The 15,429-nt window shown below is 40.5% G+C and overlaps 1 protein-coding gene across 5 annotated transcripts in view; it reads right to left on the bottom strand.

Annotated features, from left to right (window-relative positions):
* agrn (agrin) overlaps positions 1 to 15,429 on the bottom strand; it is a 213,450-nt gene that overhangs the window by 22,698 nt on the left and 175,323 nt on the right. For all 5 annotated transcript variants that reach the window (XM_088289716.1, XM_088289720.1, XM_088289718.1 and 2 more), the window contains 7 exons: positions 13,963 to 14,077; positions 13,203 to 13,322; positions 11,402 to 11,788; positions 8,308 to 8,500; positions 4,984 to 5,199; positions 3,722 to 3,951; positions 1,377 to 1,511 (listed from right to left, as the gene is read on the bottom strand). In XM_088289716.1, coding sequence (XP_088145842.1) covers positions 1,377 to 1,511; positions 3,722 to 3,951; positions 4,984 to 5,199; positions 8,308 to 8,500; positions 11,402 to 11,788; positions 13,203 to 13,322; positions 13,963 to 14,077 — 1,396 coding nt within the window. The remainder of the gene's footprint in view (positions 1 to 1,376; positions 1,512 to 3,721; positions 3,952 to 4,983; positions 5,200 to 8,307; positions 8,501 to 11,401; positions 11,789 to 13,202; positions 13,323 to 13,962; positions 14,078 to 15,429) is intronic.

The following is a 15,429-nucleotide window of genomic DNA, read 5'->3' as shown; positions in this document are numbered from 1 at the left end:
TAATTTCTGGCTAGATTACAATTTCCAGTGATAGTTGAACTAATGCGATTTTATTTGAACTAAACTGAGTGATCAATATTTGTTCTCCATCCGTACTCTGATCAAACTAATCCCAAATAACAAGGAGTGACCCGACTCTCCGCAATTGTAACAGCATTCGTCGCACTGAATGCGTGAACGTAATCACGTTACACTTCTTAACTTTTATTTACGTGAAACCGGCCTGCCTTCTTAACTGTTGTCAGTTCAGTTCTCATGGGCTTTGTCCACCAGGCTGCTGCTTTATCTGCGAGCGCCTGTCGGTGGGGTTGACTGACGCCACCATTAATCACAGCAGTCGGGGGGGGGGGGGGGGGGGGGGGGGGGGAGTGATGCGATTATTCATCTCATTGATTCCTGTGTAGAAAATAAATAAATAAAAATCACCTTTTGGGATGGGAGACGCTCTCAATGGGATGGCATCGATTTTGCCTCAACTCCATCTATTCGATTTGATTCACCTGCTAACAGGGACTCACTATTCCTGTTTGGCTTTTGTGGATTCCCAAATGGTTTGGGGTGCTGCGGTTCATGCTTCTCTTTTGTTAAGAATGTGTTATCTTGTTTTGCAGGGCACCAGTGGTTGCAAAGAGGTTTCGGATTTAGTCAGACATGGCAACAGTGACCATAACATAAAGAATGAAATATACATGCGAAAGTTAATCCAAGACTTGCATTCTTCCTCTGACATGCGGTTGGCTATAACAACATGCTGGTTTGAACATGACACCTGGGAGTGGACAGGCAGGGAGAAAAGGCTGCTGTTCACTAACAACCGTTGCAGTGTCGATCCCGATGGCCCAGCGGGGCCAATCATCTGCAGTAGGCCGTCCTTAGTTCCGACCCATCGTAGCTGTGATGCTCACCAACCCCGAGGGGCTCACACCATTTCCCCCTTCGTGCTCTGGGTAATTGATCTTCCCTTTTGATTCAAAATGGATGGAAATGTCACAGGTTGGGAAGAAATTTACTTTCCAGCCATCAGCCTCAGTTTGGAAATAGGTTTCCATCGTGGGTTGTGTAGGCAGGACGATGGTAACTGTGTCAGTTATGCAAATGGAATCACAGCGTGGCGACATTCAAAGCAGCCAACAAAGAAAAACAAGGGAGAAGAAAAAAAACAAGTTTGGCTTGAATTTTTTTTTTTTTGTGTGTCTTCTAGCTGTGCTTTTTAAAAACTTACCATTGACATTCCAATTGAAGAACGCCAAAATATGGATCTGTTATATACCCAATCAAATATTATGGACCATACTGTATTGAAACAAAATATATTGCTTGAAGAAAAACTGTCTATGATGCGGGTGAGTTGAATCATAATTTTCTGTAACCTTTACCTATCTCGCAGTGCTTCCCTTCACGTCCCATCGGACATTCGCACTTGTAGCCTCCCTCCGGAAGTGCCTGGCACTGAGAGGACGGGTGGCATCTGCTGGGCTCACACGGGTCATGGACGTCGGCGCAAGTTGGACCTAGGGATGCAAACAAATCCATCATGAGGAAATTGCCAAACTAATATTTCGACCGATTGGAGGAAAATTATGGGACAAAACAAGGGGGGGGGGGATTTTCACTGTAATGGAGGTCGTGCTCTAACAGTTTTCAAAATATTATGCATCCACTTTAAAGAGTAGAGGTCATCCGGATTATTATAGGTCAGTGTTGAATGGCTCTTGGATGATGGGTTTGCCCTCAACACCAGCGGAAGTCACCTGCTATTACTTTGGCAGTCAAAGCCTGTGGTGAGGAGCACTTTAATAATCCGTTTCCCTACTGAGCTCACAGCATCTTGCTATTTTTCCCCCCCACTGCTGTCTTTATGTTTGACTCTTCTCCAACACAAATGTTTGTTCACAAATTCACAGCAAAATATCTCAAAAGCATTTCCCATATGAAGGCGACCCAAGGCCATGCTTCTTAAAATAAGATAATCAAAAGAAACCCAACGTAAGCAAGGGCTCACGATGACGGCTTATGGTCAGAAAGTGAATAGATCTTGAATTGACTCAATCTGGAAAATGAACAGGTCACGTTTGACCCACCCTGCAGTAAACGGCATATATGGAATTCCTTCTGTTTGAAAAGCAACTGAAAGAAAGAGACACAATTATAAATCGATCAACAGATTTGGACTGGCGAAAGGCTCCATGGCACCCAAAGTCCGTTATCTTGTCTGACTTAACAATTAATGTTATTAAAGTAGGGCTGAAGTGTTTTCGATCAATGTTAGTTTATCTCTGACTGAATGCTGATACTATTGTTCAGTGGTGGAAATGTATCGGTTAAAATATACTTTGCGGAGCCACAGGATATCCCCATCGTGGGTATAAATCCCTTTAAGATTAAGGCGCAAAAGTTTACCCGAACAATTAACTTGGCGAAAAACTTTCTGCTACAGCCACAGAGCAACCAGCGAGAGGCACGCATGATTAGGCTGCACTGCTGTCTGCTCTTAACTGTGTTCTCTCGGAGCTGCTTGTTAGTTGGCTTCAGCTGCAGGGAGAGAAACAACAAGAAGGGATGTTGAAGTACAGATAGGCCAAAGGCCAATTACTGAGCATTTGCTGGACGTTTTCCTGTTCCTGCCCAGCCTCAACATTTAATCTCTTATGTCTGTGTTGGACCCCCCCCGACTTGATGGTGTTCGCAAACAGACCGCCAGCACTACTGGACTGGAGGCATTTTCAAGCTCACTTGGGATTTTGCAGCGTGACATGATCACAGTGAAACCCTGAAGTGAACGAAAATTGTCAACACAAGATTTCAGGAGCAATTCTTGTGAAAAGTTAAGAAATATGTTGTATTCATTAGTGAACTATTCGTCGGCAGCATGATAGCTGCTTTGTTGACTGTGCAGGAATAATAATAATAAAAAAAATAATAATAATAATAATAAATAACAATAATAATGATGATAATAATAATAATAATAATAAAAAAAAAATAACAATAATAATGACGACAATAATAATAATAATAATAATAATAATAATAATAATAAAAATAATAATAATAATAATAATAATAATCATAATCATAATAATAATAATAATAACTTGTGTGTTTCACACCAGGAAAACATCTTTTTCTTAGTATTCTGACCACACCATTCGAGATCAAGACGAGCAGAGACCAGAACTCCCTGAGACTTTTGGGAGTTGAGACCATGTCAAGACCATGACAGAGACAAGACAAAACCGAAATAAACCGAGACCGTGACAAGCCCAAGACCATGAAACTAATTTGAAAAGGTTGAACAGTTAGAGAGCATTCTCTCTTTTGTTTGAATTTTATTCTAATATATGACAGTCCAAAATATGGTGTCAATAACACTATTAAAAAACAACATAGAAAAATCTCTAATCCTAGCATTTCTTTTCAACTAAATTCTCGCAAATAAATAAATAAATATGATTTTTATTATTATTATTATTTTTAGACACCCAATATATTATCTGTTAGATGAAGCCAATTTAAGGTGGAATTAAATCTTACACCTCGCGACTCTCATCGCTTCCACTTCCACTTGTGTGCTTTTCCTTATTATCACATTAAAGAAGTTGAATAGCAGATGAGTGCTGGCCTCGACCAGCCTTGGAAAATCCTGAGTCTGGCGAGTCCAAGACAACCAAGACCGCCCCCCCCCCCCCACAATGTTATTAGTTCCCTGTCATCAACTCACCCCAGAATCCTTTGCTGCACTGGCAGTGGAACATCTCCGCCTCTTTGACCTGGCACGTGGCCCCATTCTTGCAGGGATTTGGCAAGCAGGGGTTGTTGCCACATTCGCCCACACCGCTGCCATAGAGATTATCAACGCCGTTCTCTTGTAGGTTGAGCACCCGGTTGTTGACATCCAGCAGACGGATGCAGCCCACAAGACCTGAGGCAACAGCAGTCCTCTCCTTAACACTGCAAAAACGAGAGGAGAGGAAGTCATCCCATCACACTCATATCGGAAACATCTTAAAATTACAACTAATAACAACTAATGGTCCCTTGGATAGCAATAAACTTCAAAGGATCATTTCATTTTGATGATCATATCTTGCAGAATGTCTTCATTTTTTGAACACTTTAATTTTAGAGATCCACGACCACAAGTCATCGTTTTAGTCAATGATGGCGTAGTGGTACACTCGCTTGAGTTTAGTGCAGGCAAACATGGGTTCAATTCTGACAAAGTGGCGGTGTGACTGTGAGTGTTAATGGTTGTATGTCTCCGTCCAGGGTGTCGTCCTTGTTTTGACCAAAGTCAGCTGGGTTGGACTTCAGGTCGCCACGAGCTCCAACAGGATTAGCGGTTGAAAAACATGGATCGATGGAAGCCACAGTTTTATTCAAAATACGTTCACATTTTGTGTGCTTGATTGTAACAGAGAGCTCAACATAATCCAAAAATGGTGTCCCAGTTAATTCCAACACATATATCCTTCTTTGGGTTCATGGCACTGTAAGTCATCATTTTCCCACTAGGCACAACAACTATGCTGTTATTGTTCAACCACTCACGTATATTAAAACGCAGAGGGAAATCTAGAAGGTGTCTGGTGGGACACATTGTTCTTATCAACAACTGATTGTCTAAATATGAACATCCAGACATTATTTATCTAACATTATTACTAGCATGATAGAGAGGGGCTTCTTGTCAAAGGGTACTTCATGAAGCAAATGTCAAAAATTATTTTTTTTTCTTCTACATTATAATATATTCCGCAATGATGTGGTTGAAGGCGCCATATTGGATTAAAATGTCAGAATCCATTAGCAAAATTGACAAAGCTAGGAAAATTGGACCTGATGTTCAGAAAGAGAGGGTCAAGAGCAAACGCTCCCAAATAAAACTCAATTGAGGCTGCAGTCAAAAGCTTGTGGCTTTCAGAGCTTATTCAGAATGTTGTTGCATGTTAAAGAATATGCTTAAAGCATGTAAAGACTTACTCCTGCTTCATTTCTTCAGGCACCCCTCCAATGAACAGATTGGTGTCCAGGTTGAGGCCGTCAGTCCCACGCGGACTTTCGCCTTCCACATGCGGCTCGTTGTCCACGCTGAGCATGGCAAGACGCCGATTGCGCGTCACCACCAGTTGATGCCAGCGGCCCTGAGTGATTTCAATGTTGCTGACCACGATGCCTGTACCTGAACCTGTGTTGAACCTGACGAAGATGCAACATGTTAAAATGATTTACAATAACACAATTTCACAATTTATTGACTTGAAAAGATAACAGAAAGAATTTTTTTTTTTTTTAAGTAAAATAAATAAAAAAAACAAACAAAAACAAAAATACATAAGGCCCAGCACAAGTCTATTGCAAAGTGCCTTCGAACTGTGTGCGTGGCTGGAGTTTACTTCCTTTTGGCATTTTTGTAGATGGGTGCAGTTAGAAATGGGCGTTTGCGCTGTTGTGGGTCCGAGCACAGACGACTGATTCCTGGTCAATTGAAGCCGGTCCCCTCAGTAACTTTAAATTCAGTGCAGTAGAGGTGCGCAATATATTGTACGTAGCGGAAGAAAACAGACTCGCTGGAGTCCATGCAGGAGATCCGTGTGCACGATGTACACTTTGAAAATATTCAATGAATTGATTTCTATAACGATTCAGGAGGTTCGATACATGCTGATGTCATATTTACGATCGTAGAATTTGTCTGCGCCTGGATCAAATCCACCAAAAATGGCGTTACACCACCTGCGCCAAAACTTAGACATACTTAATAATAATAATATTCCCTTTATTAGTCCCACAATGGGGAAATTCGAGATTCGAACCCAGGCCTCCTGGGGAGACTGGGTCCTGAACGCGGCGCCTTAGACCACTCGGCCATCCTGGCAGCTGGTCTAAATTCTAGTGTGCACCACCAGGAACATATAGTAGAAAGGGCCCAAATTCCTAAACACAGTAAACTAGACTTGCCCTGTGCCACATTTTATGTCGAGCGCACGTGCGCCTGTCTCCCAAAATAGGGCCCAAAGTGTTGCTTTTTACAGACTTCCTGTAGCGCTTGCAAACTATCTTCCTGTAATGAGGCAACTACTCACTTATACATTTGTCACAGCTTCTTTTTGAAACATTTCCTCTAATGAGGGTAAGGAGAAAAAAAGGACAGCAAAGAAAGAGTCATCCATGTGTACACACACACACACGCACGCACGCATACACCACAGACAAACGCACACACGCCCACATACGCTCGCACACACACACAGACGCACACGAAGCAACCCAAAAGCAATTATTTTCCACAAATAATTTGTTCATCTCCCCACTATTTGGATTTGTAGAGCTGTGAATGGTGATCTCAGCGCTATATTTCTGGAATTGAGCTCCGTTTTAAAATTACGAGTGACTAATCTGATCTTGATTACTTCCCTGTTGTTTGCACTCAGAATACGGTGTAGAAAGAAGGAAGGGATTTCAGGAGGCAGCAGGGGATGCAAGTCCCATTGCAGAAAGTTTTACATTTAATTAAAAAAGAAAAAAAGAAAATAAAGTTTATTGTAGTGGGAAGTGGGAACCTCGTGTAAAGCTACTTTGTCAAAATGGTGCCTTTACAAAGGTGTGTAGTTTTGAGCGACACTTTTAGGGTATAAATTTAAAGGGCCAAAATGCTCCCCTTTTTATTCACCGCAGGCGGCGGCCATTTTGCCACTTGCTGTTGACTGAAAATGACATCACAGTTGCTCAGGGTTTGGTCGTTACCAAAGCCCTGAGCAACTGTGATGTCATTTTTAGACGACAGCAAGTGGAAAAAAAGACCACGCCCCTGAGATGGATACAAACGCGTGGATTTCCATCTAATTTATACCTATGTACAAGTGTTACTCAAGACTACAAATCTTGCCCCTCTGAGAGGCATAAAAATGGATTTTGCTGCTTGATTCAAATTCCACAAACACCATATCAATCAGAATATTGTGTTTAGACTAGAGGGGCTGCATAGAACATATTATTGCAACAATTTAAATTGAAATGACTTAGCCATTAAGGAAATATTTATTATTGAGCTGGTCCTTTGCACACTACATAACACAGTTTCTACTATTTTGGGAACGCAGTGCAGTTCTCCATCCGTTTTAAACTCTACAATAACATTATTAACATATCAAAACTTGTGTTTTAGATCATTTGATTGCATGGGCAATTCCACTGAATTGTGTGGTCTTGCATTTATGAATCCTAATAAGACCTCTTGCACATACAGTATGCATAATGATTGTTTATCTCCCCAAACATGATTATGAACAGCTTTGCTTCCACAGCTTTAACCTGCAAATCTGCCAATAACCTTCTTTGTCAATATTTAGTTTTTCGTCAGTATTGTTTGCGCCTTGCCTCATCACCATCAGTGTCTTCTATTTGTTTTTATTCTTTGTTTTAATGAAAGCCAAAGTTATTGTGATGACCCACGCTCCTTCTCCGGGATTTATAAGCCTTTTAAATTTGTATTGGAACACTTTGGTTGGAGACATCATGTGCTCCATGTACTTTTAGAACAATTTAAACTGAAGTAATTCATTTAATGTTAAAGTAGACATTGTGCATTTTTTTTATTTTAAAAAAAGTTCATCTGGACCTTGTCTGGGAAACTTTGTCAAAATAACACAAGGATAAGGAATTATGGACATAATTCACCTCCAAACACACACAGACACACACTTCCCTCATTATTAGTAAGACTAGAATAAAGTAGTTTCATGGAGATCTTATTTGGGTATGCAAAGATTGAAATAAACTTTTTGAAACTAAAATAGTAAGCAATTTTTCTTCATAACTGCGACAATAGCAGAGAAAAAGAAATAACTGCCAGAAGCACAAATGGTTTCCTCTATTTCCCAGTCCATGTCAAATTAGGATTTGTGAGCATATAAGATTAATCATTTTCAAGTAACTTTGTTATTTGTCAGCAAGTTCCTGACGTGTTTTGTTTCTGAATGTGAAGATCTGCTTAGTACAGTGGGGGGAGCTATTCTTGTGGGATTCAGGACCACGGACCACCCTCAAAACCCTTAAATTAATTACTGATGAACTGTGACGTTTTTTTAAAAAAACATAATGTTTAACAACAATATTGTAATGTGTTTAATAAATTATATGAACGTGTGGCCCACTATGACATTCTTCCGCTTTAAACCATTCATTGCATGCAGCCCTCAGAGGAAAACGTTTGGACGTTTTGGTATTTGAAAATGTCAGTCAAAATCAGTAATGCATGACTTCAGGGATAATATACTGGCACTTGTTCTCTACACGATTGGTTACCTGAGCTCCACTTTGCCATTCACCACAGCCAGAGAAATGAAGTCCTTCTTGTTCTCCTGGCCATTGTAGAGCAGGATGCCCGTCATCTCGGATGCCCTGAACTCCATGGCAATGCGGACTGTGTGGTACGCGCTCATGGTTTGGAAGGCCAAGTAGGAGTGGCCTCCGAATGACGGGATGAAGTACTTGATCACTGCAGGGGAACAAAGTCAATGCTGTCAAACGCACTTTATTCCGGTGTAACAGGTGCTGAATGTGCATCATCAGGGGACAGCGACGTCGGGGCTTGATGATAGCTGAACAGTTTATTTTTAGGTATTATGATTGTTCTGGTTTATCAAAGTGGGATTGATGACAAGAAAAGAGGAACTGAGCCTTTCATTTGCTCACTTAGACAGAAGCAGAAGCATGGGAATCTTTTGTTTTTCCTGACTCTTGACAATTATCATTACCGTATCCTCATTATCCATTTTCTCCCTGGGCTCCTTTACTCTACATCCAGATGTCCTTCTGACTCTCAGCAGTTGATGAGCTCATTCTAATGAATTGATTGATCAGATGAATGTACGTACGTGCTTGGGAGTTTATTCAGAGGCAATCGTGCATTGCCGACTTTTTTAGCGTTCTGTACTGCGGCAAGCTAGAGCAGACAAGTCGCATTCCCACTAAGCTTTGAGAAAGCGATTGCCCAAAATGTCTTGCTTCATCTACACCAGGGGTGGGCAAACCTTTTGATTGGTGGGCCACAATGAGTTCTAAAATTTGACAGAGGGCCTGGACCAGGAGCAGATGGATGGAGTGTTTTGGTCACCTCACCTCATCTGAGAATAAAAATACATTTAATTTTATATAAAAATTAACAAAAGTATTACATCCATCTGGCACACCACAGTATTTAGAAAATAAAACATTAACAAGGTTTATTCATTTAATTTTTTATCAAAAATCGACGGGCCGGATAAAAACGTTTAACGGGCCGTATATGGCCCGCAGGCCATTGTTTGTCCACGCCTGATCTACACCTTGGGTCACAAGGCCTGCTCTAGAAATAAATCACTAGGTGTACAACATTGCGATTTTCAAGGAATGTTGAAGAAGTGATCATTGGAAGATGTGAACACTGTGGCAGAGATTTAAAGAAATACAGTTCTGTAGTGATATTTATCAGATTTCTATTTCTTATGAGAAATAATTACCGTAATTAATTTCTTTGCATAAATGACTATCATTGATTATTAATAATAAGATGTAATGAATACTAACATTATTGAAGTGAAGGTGATTCGAACAAATCTAGTCCATCGTGGACAAAACAGGACGGTCTTGAGACAATCTGGGTGGACGGTACGGGCAGGCCGTGATTGGATGTCCACTGAGATGTTCAAATTGTAATATTCATGATGCTGATGAGAAACTTAGAAAATCGTAGAAAACAACAGTACCTATAGCAGGCATCACCAAATGTCGTACCGCGGTTCGGACCGGACCCATGACCAATCTATGATGATTTTTTTTCAGGGCGCATTCGCAAACGTTGGCGCTGCAATTCTAGTAAATACGGAAAAGCCGTCACTGATTTGAGCCAATCAAATCTTTTGTTTACGATCCACTGCCAATTGCGCAGCAGACCGGAAGAGAGTGCTGCTGACAGTATGCCTTGCTAAAAAGTTAGCGAGGTCGATGCGTCTTGTTTTAAATGAATGGACGGAGAAATTTAGTTTCGTTCTGGCTGCAGCCAATTCAAAACCAGTGTGCATCATATGCTCCGAAACCGTCGCAACATTGCGAAGCGCCACTACGAAACAAAGCACCGCCCTTTTGTGCACAGTTATCCGCTGACGTTTGAGGTGAGCGCACGCAAAAACATCGAACTTCGAGTGCAGTACAACAGATTTTGACATTTTCGTTTAAATCCCAGCGGCATGCAAATGAATATTCAGTAAAAGTATCATGGATTTTGGGGAAACATAAAAAAACGTTCAAGTGATGGGGAAGTTGTGAAGGAGTGCTTAAATGCGGTTGCACAAACATTATTTAAAGGAAAACACAAAGCCCAGATGTGTGAAGTAATCTACCAAATCCCAATGGCCCTGACTCAGTTGCAACCCAGATTTAAGTCACTGGCAGGGCAGTCACAAACTCATTTTTCTCATTAAGAGAAGTTAAAAAAAATATTCAAAAGAAAAAGTGTTGTCAAAGCTCATTTTGAATGAGTTTTTCATGAGGACAGCCATTTTTATTGATTGTGTACTGAACATGTTGACCTGGTTTACTTGGATAATTAGGCTTTCCGTTTGTTTTTTTTTAGGCTGATAACTCTTTGCTTAGCACTTGATATATTTCTGCAGGAGATATTTTACAGTCTTTTTCTGGAAGTGACACCCTTAAATTCCTGGAGCCACATTTTCTTGAATGTGAAATAAACGCTTTATATTTGTTTGACTGGCAAAGGTGTTTAATGGGAACATTGCTAAATATTTAGTATATAAGTGCGCTCTGTTGAAAATGACTAAATATTGAAACTATATAAAAATGTGAACATAGGCTAGACATTTCGGGAAGTTGGACTTTGGTTTGGACCTTTTAATTGGAAGAAATTTTCGTCGTGGACCTCTGTGACTTTTAATTGAATACCTCTGACCTATAGTATGTAATAGGGCGTTTACACAACTTAGAGGCAGTCCGTAGTTGGACAGAAGCATGTATTTCCGACATCTCACACTCGCGGCCGACAACTCTTCTCAAGCTAAGCCATGAATTTGATTTACAGCGAGCGACAGAGTGACACATTCTTGCAAGTGCGGCGTTTGTTTGTTGTTGTTTGTGTAAAAGTGGCCATGGAAATGTGAAAAATAAAGGCTGTTCTAAAGAAATTCTTAAAGTCTGACTTTGCTACTGCTGGCCTTTTATTTATTTATTTTGTTTATAGCTTACTGATTAGTTTTTATACCAGGGTTTGTAAAACTTTAAGAATATGTTTTATGTAGACTATTAGGTTCTCGGTTTATTTAAAAATGGTCAATGCATTAGTAACAAACTGGAGTTAAAGTTTCAAACAAAAATGAAGCAAACACATATCCAAAACAAAACTCACCTTTTTCACACACAGATCCTCCTCGCCCGGCGGGGCACTTGCAGCTGAAGTCATTGCCCTCTTCCTCGCAGGTCCCCCCGTGAAGGCAAGGGTGGGAATCACAGGGTCTCTGATGCTTGTGTAGTCTTTCGCGGACGTGAGCTACGGTAGTGGTTGGCAGCATTCCCGTCGTCGTGATGATCGGTTGTGCTGTGGTGGTGATGGAGATCGGCGTACTGACGGGTCCGGGTGTCGTGGTGGTCCGTCTGCCGGCGCTGGGCCTGCGGGTCGTGCCCGGGGGCCGCCGCGTGATGTAGGGGGAGGTCACCAAACGTCTGGTGGTGGTGGTGGGAGCTTGAGTGGTGACTGACGCAGTGGTGGTGGTAAAGAAGGGCATGGAGGATAGGCCTGCCAAAGCAAAGGATGATAGGTTCAAATGCAAAGCTGGAGTCAAACGCAAAGTCTCCCACCAAGCATCCTCCAATTGGTGAGTCTACATGCAGCATGTAAACTAAGGATCGGGGGCCACATGCGGCCCGTTAAACGTTTTAATCAGGCCCGCCAAACTTGAAAAAATTAAATAAGTAAACCTTGTTCATGTTTTATTTTCCCTGTAATTCTGAGGTGTGCCCACTAGGAGGCGCACTCTAAGACATATATTTTGTTGTAATGCGTTCATTTTCATTTCAATTAAAGCATATATTTTCTCTATATACTGCATGTATTTTTTTTCTCAGAAGAAGTGCGTTTACCAAAACACTCCATCCATGCGCTGCTGGTCCTGCCCCTCTGTCAAATTTTCGAACACATTGTGGCCCATGAATCAAAAAGTTTGCCCACCCTTGATATAAACTAATAATGACAAAATGAAATAACACATTTCAATAATAATTCAGTTCAAATGACGCTGTTAATGGTGTGTATCCTTTATATGCCTTTTCTTCAACCTTACATTAAGTCTCCTTTTTGGTACTTGAGTTGTAAATGGTGGAGGTACATGGTGACCCAATGATGAGATGAGAGATGTTACGGAGTAGAAATAAATATATTGAACATAGTTTGTGGACTATAAGGCGCACCTGTATATAAGCCAGAGCAACTCTTTTCGGGGAAAAAAAAGATAGACGAGATATATACCAGGTTATAAGCCGCAGCTTTCTATGTTGAAAAAAATGTGTTGTTTACTGCATGTACAGAACGATTTTGTACGGTGAATGCACATAAAGGTACATAAACAGAATGTTCAAACATTGCCTTTAACACGGCAACAACTTTGCTAATTAAAACAGAACAGGCCAGAGAGAAAAAAAAAAAATCAAGCTTTATTTAGCGGATTTTCTGAATTACAGAACGAAAAATCCACAGAAAAGCTGCACCGTTGTATTAGCCGCATGGTTCAAAATCGAGGAAAAAAGTAGTGGCTTATAGTCCGGAAAATATGATACATTTTGTAGGTATCTAACACGTATTGGTAAACTGCTGGACATTGATAATATCATGCGTAACCCATTAATAAGCAATTCATGAAAGGAATTTTTAAGAAGGTTTACAAATCATCCTTCAGTTTTGTGAACTAATAAATTGCTCGTGCAAAATAACCAACCGTGGTGGTTAAACAGTTTTAAATCATTTAAACATATTTATGAACGACCCTCAATCATATAAAGTTACCAGGAAGCTTTGTCTAAACTATTTATTAACCAATTTGCCTTTTTTAATCACTGCCTTATTGTAATGTGGTGTCCCCCCCCCACAAAAAGGAACATTACTTCATGAATCAGTACACTATTCATTAACTCCTACACGCTCCTCGATCAATTACCATAGTTGTTGAAGCGAATATTTTCATCCACTGGATTCTTCACTGCGATGCTGGTTTCCTTGGAGACCTTCAGCTGTTTAAGCAGGGCTCCCTCGATGTCCTCGACTGTGTATCTTGTATCTATAATAAACAACAGGCACATCCACTCAGGGCAAGACCTCCAGAGGATCACTTACAGAATAGACACACAGGACTTGTGCTTCTTTAGCGTGGTAGTGGATATACCGGAAAAACCCTGCCTGTGAAATCAGGAGGGTCTCCGGGGACCACTTGTCCTCCACCTGCATGTCGGACTGCTTTTTTTTTTTTCATGTTCCGTATGAAATGGTCTCATAATGTTTGACACAGATGTTCGCTTTAGTGGCCATGGAGGGCAGTTGCTTTGACAATGCCCGTTAGCCCATATGAAGGATGCTAAGCGCAGTTCTTAAAAACTAAAATAAATAAATAAAGTACAGTACAGGGGCGAGGAGGATGAGCTTTCACTCATACATTTCTGTCACACTTTGATAATATTAGAAGCAAAAGTGACATGACAAAAACAATATGAGATAGTTCAGAATTCGGTGTGACTAAGGAGAAATTAATCAATTATTTGTAAGAAAACAGTGACGGCGTTTTGGATTTCACAATCAATTTTGCTTGGTGGCAGCAAATAGTGAAAGCCAATTAAATCAAATCAAACTAGTATGTTGCTATAACAGGCTGTCATAGATATAAAAAAAAGTGAAAGTCAAGAGGAAGACAGTTGTGATCTCACCTGGTTTGAAATTAGCCTCCACAAAGGCCAGGATGGAGTTGCTAGGTGCTAGGTTACGGACGCGAACGCTCATGAAGTCTCTGCGTACCTCCGACTTCCTGAAGAGGTCATTGAGCTAAATAAAAGATGGGACAATTGAGAGCATGTGAGAGGGAAAATTGACATGGAGAAAGGAAAGAGGATAATAAATGAGGCCGGCAACAAGTGCCAACCTATCACGAAGCCAATTTCATTTCTCAACAACGCTACTCTCTGCTTGCTGGAAAGTGTGTGTGTGTGTGTGTGTGTGTATATACATGTGGGTGTGTGATTGAAAAGAAAAAACCCTGATATTTTAGCTCAACCCATGACAGGGGCTAAAGCTTGAAGATAAATGTCGTGCTCCTGATTAGTTTTGCCCCAATATGTGGAAGAAAATTCAAGGAAGGTTGAAAGCTCCAAGTTTATTTAAGGCTACCATACTTTCAACTCTGAAAAGCTGTTTCTGCTCCGACAAAAAGAATCTAGGACAACATTTAGTCTTGAAATGGGAGCTTCAAAAATGTCTCGCTATGAAATGAAAAGGAGAGCCATTTTAATTTTCCTTCAGTCTTCCTCTCACTTTCTTCATCTTGCAGCAGATTCATCATATTCACTCACCTAAATACACACCACATGATCAATTAAGCTGCCACAGGGCACTTACCTCCCGTAACCCCTCACCAAATATCCATAGCATTGATTTGTATGAGGCATATTACGTTCCATTTATTGATGCTGTCAAAGAAATCTCATGTGAAACTCTTTTCATAGTGTGTGTGTGGTGTGTGTAAATAATATATATCGACTTTCTCATTTGAAAAGGTGAACGCTTATTCATATTCAGTAATTTCTCAGCTGTTTCAATCATTTTTGATGATTACTGTGATCCATCATTAACATGTCTTCAAATATTGTGTAGATGAAAATGCATCTATCCATCCACCCATTCATTTTCCGTAGCTGTTATTCACGGGTCACAACGTTAATTATTAGTAATAACGTACAAATTAAAGGTCATCTAACCAAATTTGCTATTCCGTATGAGTGTATCAAACTGATATCCATTCACACTAATTTCATATCAACTAAGAAGCTCTCAGTTTCAAAAAGGTCAGTGACCAGTGGCATGGTATATGTATTTAGCACAAATTATAGCATAATTAAAAAAGTGCTTCCATTTTTATTTATTTATTTTTTGCTAATCCTTGCACATAGGATAGCATATCCACAAAGTATTCTTTTGTTAAATTGTGAAAACTCCAGTCCTAGCGACATACTAGGGCACAAGAGTCCTACTTGATGGATGCCTGCCCCTGGTATAGAATTCTGGTAACAGAAACTCTAGCTTGACTTTTCCCCACTCAATTTTCAAGAGAGGATCTTGTATGTGCACAATGTGCGTGCTATGTAGATGATGGCGGGTGGCAGCAGAGACAAACAAGCTGC

Source organism: Idiotropiscis lumnitzeri, chromosome 3 (assembly GCF_059441095.1).
Source record: "Idiotropiscis lumnitzeri isolate Australia: NSW breed Sydney's pygmy pipehorse chromosome 3, RoL_Ilum_1.0, whole genome shotgun sequence".
NCBI lineage: Eukaryota > Metazoa > Chordata > Actinopteri > Syngnathiformes > Syngnathidae > Idiotropiscis > Idiotropiscis lumnitzeri.
This window is presented reverse-complemented; position numbering and strand designations above follow the sequence as displayed.